Source organism: Xiphophorus couchianus, chromosome 8 (genome assembly GCF_001444195.1).
Source record: "Xiphophorus couchianus chromosome 8, X_couchianus-1.0, whole genome shotgun sequence".
Taxonomy (NCBI): domain Eukaryota; kingdom Metazoa; phylum Chordata; class Actinopteri; order Cyprinodontiformes; family Poeciliidae; genus Xiphophorus; species Xiphophorus couchianus.
In genome coordinates this window covers 5,135,748-5,160,560 of record NC_040235.1, presented here as the reverse complement: position 1 = coordinate 5,160,560, position 24,813 = coordinate 5,135,748, and the positions used below count along the sequence as shown (strand labels likewise).

The window sequence follows — 24,813 nt, the reverse complement described above, 5'->3', positions numbered from 1 at the left end:
TAATACATATTCCAATAAACTAAATGAAGACTCACCAGAGCTTCTTCGCTTTTCTTCAACATCATTCTAGCACCGCCATCCTCCTGAATATATAATAAATATAATATAATATAAGATAATATAAAATAGAAGAGAAGAGAAGAGAAGAGGAGAGAGAGAAGATAAGAACAGACGAAGAGAATAGAAGAGAATGAATGAGGAGAGAAGAGAAGAGAAGAGGAGAGAAAGAGGAAAGAGAACAGAAAGATAAAGAAGAAACATAAGAGAAGATGATATAAATAAAGGAAGAAACAGAAATAATATAAGAGAATATAAGATAAGAGAACAGATAAGATATATAGAGATACAGAGAGAATAAAGAGAGAATAGATAGATAACAGCATTAAGATAATATAATAATATATAAATAATATAAATATAATATAATATAATAATATAATTATAATTAACATGTTAAGTGGTCAGTATGATCAGGTGTTGTGTAGCCGTTGCTAAAGGCTAATTTTGCTGCTGTTTCAGCCTCATTGTGATGAAGTAAAACATTGTGACTAGAGTAACTAACTTTTAGACAAAGTTAGTAGTAACATTTTGAACTGTGAGTATTCCAGAATTAAAACGGTTTAACCAAAAATATTTCGTTATACATGTGAAAGTAAAGTGACAGCAAGATATTATAAACAAACAATGTTCATGGCAACATTCCTGACAGGCTGTTTACCTCTTTCACATGGAGTTTCTGACTCCTGTTGCCTTTAAGCCCTCTGAGCCTTAAAGGGGGGCCTTCAAAATAAAAGCACGCGAGTGGAAGATTTCAAAATTCTTCGCAACTTCGGTGAAATTATTAGGTGAGACGAATGTGACTGTCACCAGTATTGGGGGGGTGATACGTCCCCCGGTTCCTCTGCCTATGGAAAAATAACATTTTATTGATAAAGTAGAGGGATGATATCAGCCCATCAGATGGTTTAGAAGAGGGAGAGGAAGCATCATGGGACTGCAGAGGTCCTTCACCTGATCCTGGTTGTTGGGACAAGAACTTTGTTACTGAACTTAAGGACATTTTTCATGTTTCTGTACGTAAGTAGATTTAATGGTGGGAACTTTTACTCCACTACATTTTACAGTATCTGTACTTTCTACTTCACTACATTTCTATAAAGCGTTGCGTTACAAGTTACATCCAAGTCGCTTTGCTCTTTTTGATTTGTTCTTTAGTTTGAAAGTAATCAATGATTCTGGTGCTGCCTTTGCCTCCCTGATATCATGAACTGCTAGCTTTCAAAAATTCACCATCAAATCTGAAAAACATATCGAGGAAAGTTAAGCTGCTAAACGCTGTCTGAGTTTTGGGTGTTAAACTGATTTAGGTTAGAGAAGTTTTATGTAATCTTACCAGCTTCTAGTTTAAATCGACTGCAATAAATAAAACAATTAAATAGTTGTAAGCAGCTGAACTGGCAGTAACATTGATTACTGCGGTCGGGGCGCATGGAGCGCAGCGTCTCCTGCCATGAATGTCCCAGTAACGTTAAACTCCTCCACATCCTGGTTACTGAATTAATGTGAATAATCTCCATCTCATATTTACATTTACAGTCATATTCAATAAATTAGAATATTGGTTCCCATGAGGCTCGTTGGTAGGATTTTAAAACAATTTAAGCAGATATTAAACATATTTTTCATCAGACCCAAATTTCTACATTAAGGTTTTTTATTGGTCTGTAATCTGATCAGAAATGTCATGTTTTCATTAACTGTAAGTGTCAGGAAACGGTGTGAGGTGAGTAGAAGGCAGCAGGCGGGAGACCCAGGATGTGAAGAAATAAATGTTTTTAATGAAAAATGTCCAAAAATTACTCAGTCCACCAAATCCAAAAGCCGGGCAGCACGGCCGGGCGGAGCCTGGGCTGGACGCCGGTAGCAACCGGTACATGAAGGATGAGACGAGAGACTGGGCACACAGACTATAGGGAACAGGAAGCCAGGTGAGACGAGGACCCAACAGAGACACAAGTGACACTAAATACACAGAAGGTAATCGGGGAATGAGACACACCTGGGAATCATCAAAGGGAGGACAGGACAGAGACTCAAAATGAACACAGATCATGACAGTAAGCAACAAATCATGATAATTTATAAATAAAAGCTTTAAAACAGTTTGTGGGGAATTAATCTGTATGATGTGTTTAACTTGTGAGCCGAGTTACTGAAATACATTTTATAAATATTCTAATTTACTGAAAATGATTGTAGTTAAGGACTGTTAGAGAGACGCAGGTCATCCTGATATTCTGATGCATAGAATCACAAATCTAAATCTAAACTGTCACAGAGAGTAAACACAATAAAACATGATTTATCTGCAGCTTTAAATGGCTCATTACTGATGTAGTACAATTAATGTGATCGGTACACTTAATGATATTGTATTAACCATTAGGTAAAACATTCAGCAAGTACTTTTACTTTTAATAATTTAAATATTTTAAATACTTAATCAAGTAAAAATGTTAATGTGGTTCTTTTACTAGAGAACATTTTTGTCTGTTTATTTGTACTTTTACTTCAGTACATTGTTTGAGTTTTCTCCACCTCTGGTGAGCAGCCAGTAGGTGGCGCTAGAGTCAGGAGGAGGCAGCCTGGAGAAAAGGCTGTTCCTCCCTGATCTGTTTCCAAGCAGTCAGAGTGTAGAAGTTGAGAGCTGGAGAAGTTTCCTCCTGTTGCTGCAGCAGCAGAGATGTTCTGCTTCATGGACTAAATCAGGTTGGAAAGAGGAGAGATCTTTACTGAGCTGCTGGATAAAAGCTTCTGAAACATTTCAACTCTTTCTGGAAACTAATGAGACATAAAAACAATGGATGTTTTTACCATCCAGACCTTTAGAACCAGTTCAGGTCAATAATTATATTCTTCTTCTTATAAGCTTCTTCTTGGCCTCTGATTGCAACAGCAGGACAATCCAACATTTTAGTCTGACTTCATCTGGAAATATTTCTTTGACCCTGAATCAGTTTGAAGGCAGGCCAGCTCCTCATCAGAGCTGAGATCTTCTCTGTCCTCCATGCTGGAAATGTACAAGTCCAGCAGCTCCTGATCAGTGACATCAGAGCGTGACATCATCAGTAGAACGATGATGTCATTTCCCTCTCAGAGCAGCTTGGAAATCTGAGAGGAAAGATGCAAACAAAGACTCTCTGGACTGTTGGATCTGCTGGTTCTGGTTCCAGATGCTCCTTGGACACTTTCACAAGCCATTACTGCAGCTGCTGGATTCAGGATGCTGCTTCTTCTTCTTGGTCTCATTGTAAATGTGTGCAGCAGCGCCACCTGGTGGTGTTGGTTGGTAGAGGAAGTGCTGAAAGGTTGGAGGTGTTTGTCAGAGGTGTGTGATGATGGAAGCCTCTCCCTGGTTTGTGAGTCTGAGCTCAGAGATCAAATCTCTGATTCTTGTTGAACTCTTTGTTGAATGTGATGCAGCTTCTCCTTTTTAATGTTTGTATTTCTGGATATTACAGTGAGGCCACAGCAGGTTTTCAGCAGCAGGGGTTTAGTGTTTCATTCCTTCATCTGTGTGTGGGAGTGTGGATGGAACAGGTATCCAGGTGTTGTGTCAGAGTTTAGATTGATTGTATTTTAATGCTGATTATTAAATCAGGTTGAGCTTCCAGAAATGTTTCCTTAGTTTCCTGATGTCCTTTTAGGCTTCAGTGAGTTTCTTCAGGTTGTTACTGAGGGATTTCCTTTCTCCTCTCTGTTGGAGCTTTTCCTGTGTTTGGAGAAATGAGTTGTGCTGCAGCAGCACCAACTGTCCTTCCTACATCCACTGCAGTTTGCAATCCAAATGTTGGACTGTTCCTGTCTCAGTGGAGGACAATGTGTGTCTGAGAGACATGTAATGTCCATGTTTGCTGCTGAAAGAGACTGATGGTCTGACCCCCTCCTCCTTTCAGGGTGGAGCCTGCTGGAGTCCCATTCTTGACACCAGGTGTGAGGAAGTGTAAGTGTGTTTTTCATCTGATTCATGACAACAAAGCAGCTCACATTCAACCATCTTCAAACTGTCACATCACTCATTCAGGAGTCATCATCAAAGTGTCAATAAATGATCAATAACTGCAGCTGGATTGTGTTTGTTCTCTCCATCAGATTCCTGTCAACTCACCATCGACACAAACACAGTGAACAGAAAACTCAAACTGTCTGAAGACATCAGGAAGGTGACATATGTGAAGGAGCTTCAGTCATATCCTGATCATCCAGACAGATTTGATTGTTATCATCAGCTGCTGTGTAGAACTGGTTTGACTGGTCGCTGTTACTGGGAGGTTGAGTGGAGAGGAGAAGTTTATATATCAGTGAGTTACAGAAGAATCAGGAGGAAAGGAAACAGTAGAGACTGTTGGTTTGGATGGAATGATCATTCCTGGAGTCTGAGCTGCTCTGATGTTGGTTACTCTGTCTGGCACAATGACATAGAAACTCGTCTCTCTTCCTCCTCTGTTTCTAACAGAGTAGCAGTGTATGTGGACTGTCCTGCTGGCATTCTGTCCTTCTACAGAGTTTCCTCTGACTCACTGATCCTCCTCCACTCCTTCAACACCACATTCACTGAACCTCTGGTTCCTGGTTTTGGGTTCTCGTGGCTCAGGTCCGGTTCCTCAGTGTTTCTGTGCTGATTTGAGTCTAAAGAGTCTAAAGATTTTCCTCCTGTCAGAGAAACTCTCTCACTGTTGAACAGATAGTTCAGTCTCTACAATCTGTTTCTTGATGAAACAATTTGATTGAATCCTTGGAAACTTTTTATTCTTCCAGTCCTAAAAAGATGGAAGCTGGGATTATTCCAGGATTATTCCAGGAATATTCCAGGATCCTCATGTTTTTCTGTTTGTTTCCAGTCAAAGCTTCACACTGAATATCAAGATGTTGTTTCTCTTATTTTTTCCTTTCATTCATCAGATTTCATTGAAATGTTGATCAGTTTTTCTCAATCACTGAACATTTTCTGTTTCTATCGGCTCCTATTTTTCTAAACATGTCAGATTTGAATATTAAATCTTCCATTTGTAAATTTGCTGCAGTTTTTCTTCATGTGTTTTAGAGAAGTAAAAAACATTGTTTTCTGCATTTGGTTCATTTGCTGCTCATTCTGTTCTTTTCCTGGTCAAATTTAAATATTTACATTAAAAAGATTTTTTCATCAACTTTGCCTTTCAGAAAGTCCTGATTTAAAGTCAAACATTCCCATCCCATGAAGGTCAGAGGTCAATGCTTTGAAGCCTAAAGTGAGAAAATCTTCATATTTTCTGTTTCATTCAGAACTTCTACCTGAAACTCAGAACCTGCAGAACATTTTTCTCTTTGGAGGAAAAATCCCAGGAACTGGAAGATCAGAGCAGAATGAAAACTGGAGATCAGTGTTGGACAGAAAAGGTCTGATCGCTGCATCTCTGCTATATTTTACATTTAAATCTGATAACAAAAGTAAACCTGTTTTTAGTGAATAAACCAACATGGATATGACCCGCCACAGCGCCAACGTGGGCCACACCTGATTCAACCCAAACCGGAAAATAAAGGATTTAATTGGAAAAAGCAAAACCCAGTAAAATCAGCAGCTGGTTGTGATTAAAATGCAGTTTGTTGCAGAGGTTCAAACTTCCTGATGGTGACCTCTCCTCCGTCCCTCACCTTGTCTGGCCGGTTTTAATCCTCACTGCAGTGTTAGACTGGAGCTCATCTCTCAGATTAACCAGATTAACACTGAGCTGCAACAGGAACCAAACGTCTCTCCTCCAACTTATTTCACTGATTAATAACAAGGTTGGATAAAAACATTGAGCTGAGCTTCTCATTCCTTAAAGAGTCATGAAGAAAGACTCACCCTGGAACTGCAGAAAAGAAGTTAGAAAGTTTAAAAATAGATGGAAAAAACTTTATAAATATATTCTAATAAGTGATTTAATTATCTATTTTTGTATCTTTTAATGTAAAAACTGTATAAAAAAGGTTTAAATGGTTAAAAATCTTCAGAATGAGCCAATTTTTAACCTGATTAATCATCACAATAATTCTTTGTTGGACCATCGCTACGCGGTACTGAGGAGGAAACTTTAAAAAAGTTTTAATGTAACTTTCTCTATGTCCTAACATGAGATAATCTGAGAGAACAAATGGAGTTCCTCTGCCTCCTCCCTGTGTTCTGCTGAATTACTCTACTGGGTCAGAAACAAGCCATCAGAACCAGAACAATTAGCCGTGAGCCTGCAAGTATTGGACATGTTTTTGTCTAAATGAGGTGATTTTATGGCTCCATTTTGCCAGATCACATAGTAGCATTTCTACCTAAAGCCAAACATTAACAGCCAATCCATGTGATCGGTATCTGTGATCGGCAGTGATCGGACCTCATGGTGATCAGAACCGGCAGGAAAAACCCTGATGGGAGCGTCTCTACCCAGGAGTAATATGATGGTTTAGAAGTTCATTGAAATCTTTTCCGTTTTGAAAGAAGCTCACATTTGGGGAACTTGTGAATGATTACATTATTTATCATACTTGGTTCTGCTTAAAATAATTCAATTCAACTGAATTATTCTATTGTCATTATTGTTCTTACATTTGGGAGATTGAACATTTCTGTTTTTATTAGGTTTTTAAAATAAAACTTTAAAAAGTTCAGAAAATAAAATCAATCTACTGAACTTTCTGATTTTATGAGGATCTGTTTGAAATGTTTGTTACAAAGTTGATTAATTTTATGTGAATTAAATTGGTGTTTAATTTGTGTTTTTAGTAATGAACTGTTACTGGATGTAATACTATTTTTATTTTTTAAAGGATTTTGACCCGTTTACTGGCCGACATTTATTCTATAAATCATTTGGTGACCAATTATAAAGTAAATGTATTGAACTAAAAATGGAATATCTAATTTCTGGAGCAGAAATATTAATCACTAATACAGTTTCCTCAAGTGACTGGAGTTTATTTATTTTTAACACAGTTTGATGAAATGGTGAAGAAAAATATAAGACAATTATAAATAAAACTGGCTCAATTTTTAAGGAAAAACTGTCATAATTGTCAGAAAAAGTCAAACAAAATTAAAAACTTTGTTTTTAAACACCTTAAATAAAATTCAACTTATAAAAAATGTAATACATCATCGTTCACCTTCTCAGATCTATCAGATCCTCATTGAACCTGATGTTTGTAGTTTTAGTCAGAAGCTCTCCCAGATGTTCCAGATGAGAAGATCTGAGCATCTGGTTTGGGAACCATGAATCCAGATCTCATCACACATATAGCAGATGAACTTCTAACTTTTTCTCCTCAGTGAGAAAAACCACTGACTGTGGCCTCAATAACTTACAATAAATTAAATCAAACGACTTCACTAAAAATACCAGAACTTCAGCTGCTGGGATCTGAACATACAGCCTCACAAATTCCTCCTTGTTGCATCTGCAGAGAAATCTACACAAGTTCATCAGTCATTTGGATCTGTCTGCAGGGGCGTCACCAGGAATCTTGGGCCCCATGACAAAAAATTAGATTGGGCCCCCCATGCAGCTGCTGTTACCATTTTTTGAGTCTATTTGACCCATAAAAAGCGTCACAATATTAAAGGCTTGTAACTGCCTTGCTTTCTTTGGTCCAAAACTGATACTAGCACAATATTTACTGCTCATGAATTTTACATGCAACAATCTGCAAGTAGGTTGCTTAAATTTTTTCTATTAATTTTAGATTATTGAAATGTCTCTCCCCATGAACAACAGTCACAGACAACATGCAAAATATACATTCCATCCATCCATCCATTTTCTGTTCACCCTTGTCCCTAATGGGGTCGGGAGGGTTGCCGGTGCCTCTCCAGCTACGTTCCGGGCGAGAGGCGGGGTACACCCTGGACAGGTCGCCAGTCTGTCGCAGGGCAACACAGAGACATACAGGACAAACAACCATTCACACACACACACACACACCTAGGGAGAATTTAGAGAGACCAATTAACCTGACAGTCATGTTTTTGGACTGTGGGAGGAAGCCGGAGTACCCGGAGAGAACCCACGCATGCACAGGGAACATGCAAACTACATGCAGAAAGACCCCGGCCGGGAATCGAACCCAGGACCTTCTTGCTGCAAGGCAACAGTGCTACCAACTGCACCACTGTGCAGCCCGTATACATTCCAGACTTCTCAAAAAAATGCTGTGTAGTTGCATTTTATTCAAGGTGCAATATATAACTTTAATCAAAAATATGTTTTCTCCATATTTGTTAAAGCTGTCACCATGTTGTGACAGTTTGCTATGAAACAGATAAAATGTGATTGGGAAAAGACAGGGGAAAATGATTTTTCACAGATTATCTTTCATACCATACTGTCACAACATAATGACAGTTTTAACAAATATGTAAAAAAGTATATATTTTCTTTATTAAACTCTCATAGTGCACCTTTAAATTCACTTAAGATAAGATAAGATAAATCTTTATTGTCATTGTCACAAGGACAACAAAATTTAAAAGGTGCCATCAGTCAGTGCATATGCTTAAAAACAAAAAATAACTGTCTCACAATTCACACACAATGTAAGAAATAACAAATAACTGGTAAGAAACCCCCCCAAAAAACTAATCGGTGTAGAAACTGTCTCTGAGACGGTTGGTTCTGGTTCTGGTTGCTCTGTATCTTCTGCCTGAAGGCAGCAGTGTGAACAGAGAATGGGGGTGAGAAGTGTCCTTTGTGATGTGTGCTTTTCTTAGACAGCGGTCGCTGTGCAGGTCCTCCAGTGAGGGGAGAGGGCAGCCAATGATTTTTTGGGCTGTATTCACAACCCTTTGGAGAGCTTTCCTTTGAGCCGTAGTGCTGCTGTTATACCAGACGCAGATACAGTAGGTCAGTATGCTCTCTATGGAGCACTTGTAGAAGGACACCAGCAGCTTCTCCTTGATGCTGTTCCTCCTGAGAACCCTCAGGAAGTTCAGTCTTTGCTGGGCCTTTTTTATCAGCTCCAAGGTGTTCATGTTCCATGTGAGGCCCTGCTCAATGTGGACCCCCAGGAAACTAAATCATAACATTTTAAAGTATGCACTTTCATTTTTTTACTTTCTTGTTACTAAATATTACAAATGTTTCCATAATTTAGTGTTAATCTAGTTTTGTCTCATCATTAATATTTGTAATTCTCCTTCCATTAAACTGTTGCTGCTCCAAACTGACCAGATCAAAATAATGTATCAGCAAATATTAGATTCATTGCATAAATCATTTATGTAAAGTAAGAAAAGTTTAGGACCCAGTTCTGACCCTTGTGGTTTTCCACAGGTAACTTCTAGTCAATCAGAATTCATATTATTTGTACATTTTGATTTCTTGAGTAACTTTTACCCAGGAATGTGAAAAGCCTCATGATTCAGAAGTAAGAAAGATAATAATTATATAAAAATATATATTGGAGACAGTATATAGGAGCTTTAGTAATAATCTATATTATAATAATGTGTGATTTCAGCTGCAGTATTGTGGTGATATCAGGAACTACTGATTATTTATTTAGATCTTTCTGATTATTTCCTGTTTGTATTTCTAGTCAGACCAGTTACTGCAGCAGGAATCAGCTGTTCTTTTCTCTGGACTCTTTTCTCCTCATGATTCCATCATGAAACATTTTCATCAGAACTTCTCTCCTTCCTCATGAAGGTTTTATCAACCTGCCTCTAATTTCACTGCAGACTTTCTGCTGCTCTGAAAGAAGAAACTAAAAATCATGTGAGTTGTGATGTCATCAGTCCCACCACATCCCTCACATTTACTTTCAGTTTAGATTCATTTTGTTGTTCATATTTTCTTCATCAACTCTTTGGATCATTTGAACAAACTGTAAGTTTTCTTTATTTTCCTTCTTGAACTTTGACCTCAGGAACTTTCTTGTTTGTTTTTGCTCTCTGATGTTTTTAGAAAACATCCACTTCTGATTTCTGGTCAAAGTTTCATCTCTTCCTTTTATTCTTCAGGATTATTAGAATATTGATGAACTGCAACCAAACAACATGAACAGCTGATGTTTCTTTGGTTTTTCTCTGATCAAACTATTTTATGTTTCTATTTGCTGGATTCAAACTTTGAGTGATGTTTCCCAAAAAAAGGATAGAAGATTAAACCATGAATTATCAGGTATCCTGACTTAATTAAACCTTGATTTGGTTTCACAAAACCAACAGCACATATGTTACATGGTAATTAATCCTCTGCCAGTAACCTGCTGCTCTTAGTTCAGCCTGGTGGCCCAAACCCATCAGAATCCAATGTGTTTGTCAGTAATTACACCTTCTTGTCTGCATGTCTTGATCTTTTTTCCCTCCCTGAAATAAAATGATGCAAATTCATTCTGGCATTCAGTCATGTACTATTATTATTTTTAACATTATGATGGTAGAAAACACTATTTTCAAGGTTATAAAGATTTATGTTACTGTTTGTTTCTGAAGACTGCTGTTCTAACCTTGTCTAAGGACACAGTGTGAAGCTGCAAAAAACCTCTGCGTATGAAAAACAACATGTTGTTAATATAAAAACAGGACATGTGGTTTGGGAGAAGGAGAAATGACGGAGAAATGAAGTTGCCCCAGTGAGCAACTCAGCTACCTGGTGCATTGCAACAGCCTGGGTTACTGATCTGTGGGAGAATGAGGGAGGAGAGCCGGCGACGCCAGCATCTCAGTGGGGAGCCAGATTCACATGACAACAATTGTTCTCACTGATAAACCTCAATGGCAAATCAAGACAGCCAAACTCATGATCAGCCAAACTTATGATCAGAGTGCAACTTCTCCAATGTTTGTTCCTTCTGCCGTTAAGTTTCAGGAACTGCAACTGAACTGTTTCTCTCAGCAAGAATCTCTTCTTGTTTGTGGTTCTGCTCACACAATATCTGAGTCTGAGTGTTTACAGCAAGGCATTTCCTTGTATGAGACAGGCAGCATCTCAATGGGCAGAACAGCTGCCAAAGTTTTCTAAAATCATGATATACCAGATAACCGCCAAGTCCAAAAAGCAGAAATCCTGTTATCAAAAGTTGAGTTATATATACACTGCTCAACAAAAATAAAGGGAACACTCAAATAACACATCCTAGATCTGAATGAAAGAAATATTCTCATTGAATACTTTGTTCTGTACAAAGTTGAATTTGCTGACAACAAAATCACACAAAAATCATCAATGGAAATCAAATTTATTAACCAATGGAGGCCTGGATTTGGAGCCACACACAAAATTAAAGTGAAATAACACTACATGCTGATCCAACTTTGATGTAATGTCCTTAAAACAAGTCAAAATGAGGCTCAGTATTGTGTGTGGCCTCCACGTGCCTGTATGACCTCCCTACAACGCCTCGGCATGCTCCTGATGAGGTGGCGGATGGTCTCCTGAGGGATCTCCTCCCAGACCTGGACTAAAGCATCCGCCAACTCCTGGACAGTCTGTGGTGCAACGTGACGTTGGTGGATGGAACGAGACATGATGTCCCAGATGTGCTCAATCGGATTCAGGTCTGGGGAACGGGCTGGCCAGTCCATAGCTTCAATGCCTTCATCTTGCAGGAACTGCTGACACACTCCAGCCACATGAGGTCTAGCATTGTCCTGCATTAGGAGGAACCCAGGGCCAACCGCACCAGCATATGGTCTCACAAGGGGTCTGAGGATCTCATCTCGGTACCTAATGGCAGTCAGGCTACCTCTGGTGAGCACATGGAGGGCTGTGCGGCCCTCCAAAGAAATGCCACCCCACACCATTACTGACCCACTGCCAAACCGGTCATGCTGAAGGATGTTGCAGGCAGCAGACCGCTCTCCACGGCATCTCCAGACTCTGTCACGTCTGTCACATGTGCTCAGTGTGAACCTGCTTTCATCTGTGAAGAGCACAAGGCACCAGTGGCGAATTTGCCAATCCTGGTGTTCTCTGGCAAATGCCAAGCGTCCTGCACGGTGTTGGGCTGTGAGCACAACCCCCATCTGTGGACGTCGGGCCCTCATACCATCCTCATGGAGTCGGTTTCTAACCGTTTGTGCAGACACATGCACATTTGTGGCCTGCTGGACGTAATTTTGCAGCTCCTCCTGTTCCTTCTTGCACAAAGGCAGAGGTAGCGGTCCTGCTGCTGGGTTGTTGCCCTCCTACGGCCTCCTTCACGTCTCCTGGTGTACTGGCCTGTCTCCTGGTAGCGCCTCCAGCCTCTGGACACTACGCTGACAGACACAGCAAACCTTCTTGCCACAGCTCGCATTGATGTGCCATCCTGGATGAGCTGCACTACCTGAGCCACTTGTGTGGGTTGTGGAGTCCGTCTCATGCTACCACGAGTGTGAAAGCACCACCAACATTCAAAACTGACCAAAACATCAGCCAGACAGCATAGGTACTGAGAAGTGGTCTGTGGTCCCAACTGCAGAACCACTCCTTTATTGAGTGTGTCTTGCTAATTGCCAATAATTTCCACCTGTTGTCTATTCCATTTGCACAACAGCAGGTGAAATTGATTGTCAATCAGTGTTGCTTCCTAAGTGGACAGTTTGATTTCACAGAAGTTTGATTTACTTGGAGTTATATTGTGTTGTTTAAGTGTTCCCTTTATTTTTTTGAGCAGTGTATATATACATCTTAAAAATCCTCAACCAACAATATGGACAGATGCAGGGTCTTCCTCTTCCCCCAGGAATTCATCATGTATCCAGATGTAAATGTCCTGGTGGGGCAGGAAGGCTCTCCTTTGCTCATTCTCCTCATCAAACCCAGATCCATAGTTTACAGTTAGGAAGACATGCAGAGAGATGATCCAAAAGTGATAGTACAATACACAGAGCAGAACGCAGAGCAGATGAGGAAAGTAATAGGAGAATAAAAGCATCTGCTTCACTGAGAAAAAGAGAAAAAAATAAACACTATCAGGTCCGCACATTATAATATTGACTTCCACTACTGATTTATAAATTTAAAGTTGTTTATTTGAGCAAATGGTTGGCATGATTATGATGGTTTTTAGTTAGAAATTGTATGAAAATTTAAATTCTGAGCAAATTATGCATTCAATCAATCGACTGTTGTTTACTATTTTAGCAGTTGTTTTATTGCCTTGAGTATGATGTTCTTCAATTCCTTATAATCTTCCATCAAAAGATGTTATTTGTTCGATGTGCGGTTTGGCGAATGTCATTTATCTAGCGTAGCATCAGTGAGTCTGTGACCGAACTCATGGTTTCTTTAAGACATTTATTAACACATATTCATCTGATTTATTTAGGCCTGGCTCAACATAGTCACAACTCCTTAGTTTGGTTTGGATTTTGTGAAACGGATAAAACTAGAACGAACTAATGTGTCAAGCTTGGGTTTATGTCTCATCCTGGATCTGAATCAGACTTTTGTAAGAGAGCTCTCCACCATTAAATTCATATACAATAGTTTCCTGCTGCTTCCTTTCAAAATAAATTTTAAAAAGTGTTTGATTCAGTCAGAATATTAGTTTTTTTCAGATCACATAAGCCACTTGTAGTCTGATTTCACTGCAGATCTTCTGCTTCCTGGTTCTTCTGCTCTGAAAGAAAAAACTACAAACCAGGTGAGCTGTCCACAAGTGGAACAAGTCAGAGTTGGGCCGGGGGGCGGGGCTAATGACCGGGTCCTTTATACACAAATAATAAAGCTCATGATAATATAACTTTAAAACAGACATGCCTGCAACAGCGGAGCTTACAAGTTTCACCAACACAGACATTGTCATTCTGAAATTCATCAATCGGACATGAAGCAAAACAAACCAAGAGACAATAGAAACATCAGGCTGCTGGTCATTAATGATGACACAACACAAATTCAAAGCAGTTCAGAACAGCGGATAGCAATCGGATCATTTTGACACTTTATCAGTTTTAACTCAGAGCCCTGAAACAACATTAACATAGCACAATTACAAATTACAAAAACGCTACAACATTAACAAAATGGAAGAGGTTTGTCCCAGTGTGAGACCTGAGAAATCGCTGATTGGACAATAGGCATTAATACGTAAATACGCTGAGTCCTACTTACGTCACCGCCATCTTGAAAGTGGCAGTGGAGAGAAAGTGCTGCATGGACTAGTTTCAACCGTTTTATAGTACAAAGTGGACCCACCTCCTTTACCTTTCACAGGTAAGAATTAAAGATAATAATATAAATTTACAAGCAGAATTTCTTGACTTTGTGGCCGGTACTGTGCATTTCTGTGGTGGAACAAACTTCCAACTTTTGTTTTTGCTCTCTGACGTTAACTTCTGATTTCAGCTCAAAGTTTCATCTCTCTGCTGTTTGAAGGTTAATTTACAAGATTAATAAATTATTGATGAACTAAAATCAAATACGACAAACAGCTGATGTTTCTTTCTTCTCTGGACAAACTGCTTCATCATTTTATTTCATGGTGTCAAACTCTGGTCTCCACCATTAAAGTTAGAAACAACAATTTCATGTTGCTTACATTTAAAATGAAAAATTATTTTTAATATTTAGTCTTAGATTCAGCCGGATTATTAAGTAGTTAATTTATGATGAAACATATAATACACTTATAGAGTTTATAATTAACTAACTAAAATACTTCCTGTTCAGGTTGAATCAGTGAATGTAAATGTTGCTCCATGTCTCCATCTAGTGGACTGATAGTAGAAGTGCAGCAGCTGATGGCAGCTTCCTCTGCCTCTCTGCTGTCTGACTGCATTCACCTGACACTGATATGAAGCAGAGAAGAAGAGCCAATCAGAGGAGGAGCAGCTGATCTTTTTCCAGCTCTAATGATGTAAAGGATGATCAGAGTTGATGTGCAGATGAATGATGTGTGTTTCCTCTGCAGGTGAAGGTAGAAAGTGTGTGTGAGCTGATGTGAATTCAGCAGCATGGATCAGTGTGAGGACAGAGAGGGGGAGTCCCTCCCTCTAAAACCACTCTGTGTGGGGAAGATGAGAGCCAGAGCAAAGGTCAGAGGTGAGGTCACCATCTCTAACTGTCCACAGCCCTTTTCACACAGCGTTCACTATATCAGGCCAGAACAGACGTGATGATGAAGCTGCTGCTGCTCCTCTTTGCTGCTTCATCCAGACTGAACAGATTAAGTTTTAATCATCATGTTTCTGTCAGGATCCATCAGAGACTCAAACCAGAACCAGAACCAGAACCCAGTTGTGTGTCCTTGAAGAGTGACAGGTCAAGTGATAAACGCATTGACTTTAAATCTCCTGGATCTCCACCATCAGAGAGGTGAGCTGTTTCTAACTGCTGTAACTGTTCAATATTTATCTGTCATTGTGGCCATGTGACAATAACATTATCATGATATTACACAGAATTTCAGGTTATTTTATTTTTATATGTATTACATCAATGACATTGATGTCTCCAAGATAACATGGTACCATGGAGACAGTGAAGTCCAAATGTATAATTGGTACTGCAAAAATTAGTGAAATAATTTCTTTGTGATAATCAGGTCCATTTAGATCTACAATCTTTACCCAGAGCTTCCCCAGGTCCATGTAGTTTAGAGTAATCTCAATATTTGATCTGATGTTTCCCTGAGATCCATTTAATCATCATTCAGGTAGTGACACTGCCCCCTACTGGCCAGTTATTGACACCATACATAAGCAATTACTGCTGATGAATAACAGGGAAAAAAAATAAGCTGAATAAATTCACTTTACAATCAGGACAAATTTGCATAAACTATTATATTTCTATAACCATTTAGCCACAAACACTTAATTGCATTTTCTTCTGTTTGGCATCAACTTAACCCTCCTGTTATGTTGCAGGTCAAATTGACCCGTTTTAAAGTTTTGTTTGTTTTTTTTAATAGTTGGAAGTATTTTCTTGCATGAAATTGTTTCTATTTGTCTTAATAGGTGCATAATAGGTAATATTAACTGAAAATGTATTCATTTTACACATTTGCAACCCCGGCTGCGTCTACTTTTTACATAAATAGTGTTTGGGTCAATTTGACCTGGCAGTCAAGTTAAAGTGCAAAAAAAGATTAAAAAATGTCCAATTGTCCAATATCCACATACATACATGCACACACACATAAGCTTCTCACTATTCTTTTAACTTCACTAGGAAACTGAGCCAACCATGAGAAACAACTCATTTAAAGTTTAACTCACTTTCACACAAACACAAAGAGCCTAGCATAAATGTTTGGCTGTTGAACTGGACCGTTCAAGCTAATTTTCTATTAGCAGCTTTACAAATCTTTTACATTAAATTTACATTACCAAGGTACATTAAGACAAACTTTTATCTTGGATTTTTTCTATTCTTCTTTTTTTTCTCTCTCCCTGAAGGATAAGTCATTTTTGAGACATTGTTTTGCTAACTTAACTTCTGACCAAAGCTTTGGACGTTTGGATGCTCACTGCACGGCAGCTCATGTTACCGGCGAAGCATGTGGTACTTACTGTGGCCACCATTGGGCCCCAAGAGCAATATATTTGTTTTCTTTTTATCAATAAAATAATGATTTCTACATACATTATCAAATATATATTACTGTAAAAAACAAATCACTTCAAAGTGAAATTGTGTGTTTTTGATGTTATGATGACAGAAATTATTACTAAAAAATATATATAAATATATCAGTTCCACTGAGGAGACCCCTTAGTGGTGTTGGGGCCCTAAGCAGCTGCTTAGTTTGCTTATGCATTGGGCTGGCCCTGACTGTATGCAAGCGTTTAGCTTGAAAAGCTAGCTGAAAAGTTCCTTTGTTAGTAATTCTATCACCAGGAGAAATTACAAGTTTTTTGTAGTATGTTTAATGTCTGCTAAAAAGTTATTTTTGAAAGGTATTATTAATCTGACAAGCCACATCAGGAATTATGTCCTAATTTATTGATACAGATTGTATGGCATTCACATGGACGTTTTGGCTTTATTCTTGGCACAGAAAAGGAAAAGATTTTCCAGTAACTGTGGGTGCATTAGCGCCTCCCACTCCTCCTTGTCCCCACCAACTTGCATGATAAAGTTACACCGTTGTGTGTGTGTGTGGTGGGGGGGGGGGGGGTGTATGTATGTAAGTAGGTATGTATGTAGGGGTGTGTGTGTGTGTGTATGTATGTGATTAATTGTCTTAAAAATATTGCGAGAAATGATAATATTATTTGAAGACCATTTTAATCTGCTATGTAATGATAATGACATAATGAGGCATCCTGCCAAAAATAATTAATATTACTTTATTACTTTATTTTCAAAACAACACTTAATACTGGAACTGGTAAACAAAATGAACAAAACAACCAAAAATAAAATGGACTCTCAGTCTGCGTTAACAAAAAAAAATGCTCTTGAATAAAAATTAAACACAACATAAAACCAAAGTGGAAATAAAAACTACATTCAACCAAGAGCACAGATTATGAAGTATGTATACTATATTGTCCTTGATAATTATAAGATAAGATAGATAAGATAAATCTTTATTGTCATTGTCACAAGGACAACGAAATTCAAAGGGTGCCATCAGTCGGTGCATATGCCCAAAAACAAACAATAACTGTCTCACAATTCACAACGCAAGAATCAACAAACAACTGGCAAAAAAAAAAAGTAAGAATAGCCACATTCTCACATACATCATTATGATGATTAATGGTTGTTTTTGATTGCATTTAGTTTTGTTATTGCTATCGGGTAGAAACTGTCTCTGAGACGGTTGGTTCTGGTTCTGGTTGCTCTGTATCTTCTGCCTGAAGGCAGCAGTGTGAACAGAGAAGGTCCGGGGTGAGAAGTGTCCTTTGTGATGTGTTGTGCTTTTCTTAGACAGCGGTCGCTGTGCAGGTCCTCCAGTGAGGGGAGAGGGCAGCCAATGATTTTTTGGGCTGTATTCACAACCCTTTGGGGAGCTTTCCTTTGAGCCGTAGTGCTGCTGTTATACCATATGCAGATACAGTAGGTCAGTATGCTCTCTATGGAGCACTTGTAGAAGGACACCAGCAGCTTCTCCTTGATGCTGTTCCTCCTGAGAACCCTCAGGAAGTTCAGTTATTAGATTTAGATAGAGTAGATGGACATATCCGACTACCTGATGCAGTAGTTCACTCCTCCCTTACACTAAGGAAATGAGGAAGGGAGTCAGTGAAAAGCACAGGAGTTGAGCCTTTTTTCATCCAGAGTCATCAATAGAAAGAGGAAAAGGCAGGAAGAAACGATAAAGGTGATGAATTAAAATGAGGTTGATCATTTTCATTTATCATTCGATTAATTGATTTATTGTTTATTGTGACAGGGCTTTGTATGTATATCTGTGTATGTGTGTGTGTATCTGACAACAGTTAAATAATTCCATCATAGGATTGCATTGTAAACCTGAAAACATTCAAAAATCAGCATAAAGCTTAAATCGCAATCATTGAAAAATCTTAAAAAATATCAAAATCCAAATCATTTGAAGACAGAAAACGAAAATTTTTCTTGAATTTTGTGGACTTTTGAAGATTTTATGGGGCTAAACTTTGCATAAAAGCTAAAATATTTCAAAAAGTACAGTAGTAAAATTTAGCAAAAGATATAGCACAGTTCTGCAGAAGGAGCCGAACATTTTGATAGATACATTGAAAAAAATAGTTAAAGTTTGCAGAAGTAAAGACCAAAAATCATCAACAGGATCTTAATAATGCATTCTCACTGATAGAAGAACATCAGTGAATAAAACAGGTCTGTTTAGATCCACATTCTTTACCCAGTGCATATCCGGGTCCATCTAGTAAACAGAAATATCAATATCTGATCTGATGTTTTACTGAGATCAATTTAATCATCATTCTTATAGTGATACTCCCCCTACTGGCCAGATATTGAGACCATAAGTAAAATAATACTGCTAGTGAATTACAGGAAACAAAATATTTAACCAGAATTAACATACATTTCTGCTATAACCTCTAAAATATATGTAAAGAATAAACAAATAAGGACATAGATATATTAAGTATTATACTGACATGAGACTTGAAGCACAAATATTTAAATGTGTTTTATCCTTTTCTCCATCAAACTATTTTCTTCCAGATGAAACAGACTCATTTATTTAGTTTAAGATTAATATTAACACACAAACATGAAGGCAGAAGTGAATTTCTTTTCTAGGTTGATATTTGGATTGTTCTTTAAATCTGACAGATTAATACTGAAAGAAAAAAAGTTTTAAATTAATTTCATGATTTCAGGTTCAACTCTGAGCTTCAAACATTATCCAACATGGTGGATTATCTCATGTGGATCTCATCCAGAACCAGATGGTTTATAATTGACCATCTGGTTCTGAATGAAGCTCCATCAGATTCTCCTCTCAGTCATTTCAAATCAACATGTTTGTTTCAGAATCAGATCTTTCTGCTCTTTAAACAAGGCTGGACATTATTCAGGAGGATCAATGATCAGGAACATGTTGGAGGATTGGACCGGTTCTGATGGGAATAATTTAAAACATCTGGTTGATGATCTGTTTGTGGAGTAGATTAAAAAATAATCTACTCCACAGAAGATTCTTAACATGAGTTTTTCTATCAGGATCCATCAGAGACTCAAACCAGAACCAGAGTCCAGCTGTGTGTCCATGAAGAGCAACAGGTCAAATGATAAACACATTGACTTTAAATCTCCTGGATCTCCACCATCAGAGAGGTGAGATGTTTCTAACTGCTGTAACTGTACGAACTGTTCAGTCTAAAAAGTTTTTATTTCAAATGTGTTTGTTGTGAGCTCAGCTCATTTCCCAGCATTTCTATGTTCATATGTGAAATCAGGGGCTCATCTACATACTTTCTGAGGTGTATGCAAACATGTTATCGGCGCATAGGCGCCGGAACAATGGGGACCAGAGGGCCATTGGCCCCACACTTTACAACCCTGGCCTGCCCGTCGGCTGGTCCCACCAGACATTTACACAGGCGGGCAAATCACTCGGGCAATCCGTGACTGACATGAGTCTGTGTTTATATACAGACAGAGGTACAGACTAAACCTACAGCACTGAGATCTGGACCAAATTTAAGGCTCCAGATCATAACAGTCACCCAAAGGTTTACACACATGCGGCAGCTTTGGGTCGGGTTGGGATCGTGAACCGGCCTCACATCTGAAAAAAGGCTTGAACTTTGATCAATTCTGCCTAAAAATTAAATGAGATTTCTGTATTTGTCACCATATATAGCACTGTGACAATGTTTTCTTTCTAATGGCATTGGGGTGACAAAAAATAAAAAGAACATCAGGCCATGTCCGTTTACGGGTCCGGACCAAATGCTCCCCCACACTTTGCGTAGAGCAGATCATTTTTGCTCAGGTTGAAAAATAATAGCATTATTCTTTTTTTCTTCTTTGCTCTTCCAAAAGCCAATCAGCCATCAGTAGCCATAAATATCAATTTGGAACAAACTTCCAGAAAACTGTAAAACAGCTGAAACACTGACTTCTTTTAAATCTCAACTAAAAACCCACCTGTTTAGGATTGTATTTGAAATGTAATCAATTACAAATTTATTGATGGAACCTGACTTAATGCTGTGTTTTGATTATTGATTCTATATTGCTTTGTGTTTCTGTGTTTGTAATGATGTAAAGCACTTTGAAATGCCTTGCGGCTGAAATGTGCTATACAAATAAAATTTGATTGATTCATTGATTGATTTAATTAAAACAGAAAAGAATTTTTTTTTATTTTTTATTATCTAATAAAAATGTTGTTACTATTAACAACATTTAGGAGTAATAAAAAAGTTATATTGTGTCAAAACATCTTGTAGGTAGCGAGTCTGTGTGAGTCTGTGGGGGTGAATACGCCAAAGCCTAAATGTTATTGATCAGTTTACTTTTGTAAATTTGGCAACTTGGCTCTTTTTCTGTAAGCTAAAAATGAATGAGTGGAGTTTGAATCCTCCCGTAGTTCTAAGAGCGGTCGTTTGGATCCTGCCAGAGCTTTTTACTGTGTGCACAGTTCTGGCGGTTTGCTGGTTTATGAGCTTTTTGTGTGTGTGTGTGGTTTGGTGAACTGAAGAGCTGACGGGTCACCCGGTTGGACAACTGTTTCACCGGGTGCTGGTGCATTCATACCAATGATGTAATGATGACAAAACCTTCATACAAACACAGTGTTTTAATACCGTCGATCTCTGTATTCAGCTGTTCTTAGGTCGGTTGCAGGTATTTATCCCCTTTTACATTTTTCCAGACTCCTTTTCGGAAAATGAAATAAAGTCCATTCCGCCATCTAAATGCTCTGTGTAAAGCTGCCTTCTGCATGTTCCCCACCGACAACTTATTTTCCACCAGATCACTATGACTGCAGCGCATGGTAGACCCAAAAACATTGTCCTCCAGTTAAGGGATGTTTACTGTTTACTTTGGGACAAACCCACTGAATTTATTGACACGTGCCATCATATCAATTGAACAAGTGTGCGCGCCTGACATTCAAAGTGCGTAACAGAGGTGACGAAACACCCATAGCTCCCCCACCTCAAAAATGAATCCGGCGCCACTGCTTCGGCGACTCCCCACACCACCCCCCACTATGACATAAACTTGTACAACTCATCTTTAATTAAAGTATCAATATAATAAAAGTACATATATGTGAATAAATTGCTGCCTACAGTGCAATTAAAAAAGAATGAAACAAAAGACAGGGCAATATTTCATCATTTAATATATAAGTGAGCCAAAGAGCCACTTCTGTTAGCCTGTGTCTAGAACCGCCTATGGGCTGCATGTTTTCTTTCATTCTTATAGCTTGATAGGAAGTCTTATCCAATCTGGTCACCCACATTAATACAATGGTGAAATAATATTGACCACAAAACACTATATTTATAAGAAATATCAATGATTTTTCCTACACAATCCTAATAAACGGTTTCACTTCACAATATTTATTAATTTATTTATTAATCTATTAATCTATTTGTATGATTTGTTCTTTAAATTGCCATTTATATTATTTTTCGGTCTCAGGAAATGATTGAGGGATGAAGAGACTGATGTCTGGTTCTTTAGGTTATGATGGGTATGCGGTGTTCCTCTCCAAATCCATTCTGTCTGATATCAAACAGTCCAGTGTACGCCACTGAATATCTCTGTGTTACAGGCCCTGCCTTTCCCTAGGGGGGGCGGTGGAGAGCAATGGATAGGAGCAGGAAGAGAAGAGTGGAGTGTGTTAGCTTGAGAGACTCGAGCTGTGGAGTAGTTGTTGTTGCTCACCTTGCCAAGAGGAAGAAAGTTCTACAAGCTTTCATCTGCCTCTTCCTTGTTTTGCTGCCAGCAGAGCAGGACCTATGAGCTTGTTACCAGCAAACAAGCCAAAGTAGACACCAGCCTGTTCTGGACTTACTTAGGTAACACTGGGGGCTCGCTCCGGGATCACTCTGCTAGAAAAAAAAGAAAGCAAAAGAAACGGGGTGGGGAATGGCAAGAAATGGATGAAGCAAGCTGAAAGAACTTTGTGGGAGTTCCCAAGATGGCTGTGACTGGCGCCAATGCTGCTGCCGAAGTATCAACGCACTTGGAGGGAAGGAGCCAAAGAGTAAGCTTAAACCCCTTCCTGATGGATATAGAAGAGACCCGACAGGACAATGCGGGTTTGTGTGATGAAATGGAGTAGCGTGGTGATGATCAGCGGGTGACGAGTATGGAATTAATTCCAGCCGCGAGCGAAGCTGCTGATTACGCTCTACCATGGCCGCTTACCCCGCCGCCATCAGAACATTACAACCCCTTTAACAAACTGCGGTGAGACTTTAGCCCATTTCTATCCAAGTCATGGTGGCGCTGGAAACGTAGCATCCACGCCTCATGTGACGACATGTTATATGGATAATAAGGCTGATAGCCGAGGTGTACGTGCTGTTGACAGATTTCCTCTTTCCCCGCTTACTGCACCGAACTGGGAACGCTGTGTAGCTTCATCTCTGACCAACACGGTACCACTTATTCATCAGTCAGAGGGGTTTGGCCACACACTACAAATTTGTCCACCTGCACGACTGGATTTCCCTCACATGCGCGGAGGCTCCATACATCATGTTGTAGCACCATTTGGCAGAGTAGAGAACAACCACAGATTTTGTATTTCACCCCAGCTGCAAAATACAGTCTGTGATCAGCACTCCGGTTCCTTTAATCTTGTGCATGGATTGAATGACATAGGCAGCAGTGAGTGTCAAACATGTAATGAGAAGATTCCAATACTGCGGCCAGGCCATTTTGATGGAACAGGTTCATGGAAAGGCTTCTTTTACCAGTTTGAATGCTGTGCTAAGGCTAATCACTGGACTGAAAAGACGGAAGCTGTCCAGTTAAGGTTCTGCCTCACTGGTCCGGCTGGAGCCATTGTCCATAAGAATCCCAGATCAGCTGATTGGAGCTATCGGCAGATTGTTGAGGAGGTCGAAGCTGCTTACGGACCTTGTTCGGAACATGCTGCAGCTATTGGCATCAAACTGAAGCAAAGAGTCAAGAAAACTGGAGAAGCTCTACATGTACTAAGAGATGGCATCTATGAAAAGGTCTCTGTTGTTTATGCCAACTGTACAGAGAGGGAGCAAGATCACATCAGTGTGGAGATTTTCTTTAATGCTCTAGCAGACCCTGATCTGATCCAAAAACTGTTAGGAGCGACCGTGCACCCTTGCATTGGATAATGGAATAGCCCAAAGATATGAAGCGACAAGGATGGCTGCCCGTGCGGTCACACAATTGATGCAGCCCACCACACACAACTTGACATCTCAGGGGGCCAGGTTACCAATGGTGCATGAGGGCTGCGACCTGTCCCAGTGGGAGCCATCCGAGAAACATCGACAGCAATCCATCTCAAGTAAGAACAAACAATTAAGAATGCGTACCCACTGCCTCTGATTCAAGAGTCTCTGGACACCCTCTCCACTGTGAAGTTCTTCATCACACTCAACCTAACATCTGGATACTGGCAAGTGGAAATGACACCTCAGGCAAGAAGAACCGCTGCATTCTGCACACGTAAAGGGCTTTTTGAATGGAACGTGATGCCTTTTGGACTGTGTAATGCTCCAGCCACTTTCCAAAGGCTCATGGACCGTGTCCTGACAGGGTTGCAATGGGAGACCTGTTTGGTCTATCTCGATGACATTATAGTTCTAGGACAAAACACTGGTCAGATGTTGGAATGACTGGAGCATGTGTTCACCAGGCTGCGTGCAGCTAAGCTCAAGCTCAAACCCTCCAAATGCTGCCTGTTTTGGGATCAAGTAATTTTTCTAGGCCACAAAGTTTCGGCTGAATTTGTTGCCACAGACCCCCAGAAGATTCAGCAGATACAGGAGTGGCCCATGCCTCAAAACGTGGGGGAGGTGCGGCAGTTTATGGGGCTGGTTTCATATTATCGCAGTTATGTGGAAAATTTTGCCACCATTGCCAAGCCACTCCACGAGCTCACCAAAAAGTATGCACGTTTTACTGGACAACTCAATGCCAGGAGGCTTTTGAAGAACTCAGACGACGCCTAACATCAGTGCCTGTCCTCGGCTACCCTCTGGATAGCGGTGAGTTGCTCCTTGATGGTGATGCCAGTGACTGTGGTATTGGTGCTGCTCTCTCTCAAATACAGGAGGGGGAGGAGAGAGTCCTGGCATATGGCAGCAGATATCTGTCGGCTACCAAGAAGAACTACTGCACCACCAGACAGGAACTCTTAGCTGTGGTGTTCACCTCACACTTCAGA

At 39.5% G+C, this 24,813-nt stretch overlaps 1 protein-coding gene across 5 annotated transcripts in view; it reads left to right on the top strand.

Annotated features, from left to right (window-relative positions):
* Positions 1–24,813, top strand: part of LOC114149808 (stonustoxin subunit alpha-like) — a 63,948-nt gene that overhangs the window by 34,751 nt on the left and 4,384 nt on the right. Inside the window, exons 2-3 of one of the 5 annotated variants that reach the window (XR_003596588.1) lie at positions 3,957–3,991; positions 15,584–15,592. The exons of 2 other annotated variants lie outside the window; for them this stretch is intronic. Coding sequence is in view for 2 of the 3 variants with exons in the window: in XM_028025920.1 (XP_027881721.1) it covers positions 3,957–4,003; positions 4,153–4,682 (577 nt within the window). In the remaining variant the exon portion in view is untranslated. Of the gene's footprint in view, positions 1–3,956; positions 4,004–4,152; positions 4,792–15,583; positions 15,593–24,813 lie in introns of those variants that run through there. 2 more of the 5 variants (XM_028025920.1, XM_028025919.1) reach the window with 2 other exon arrangements.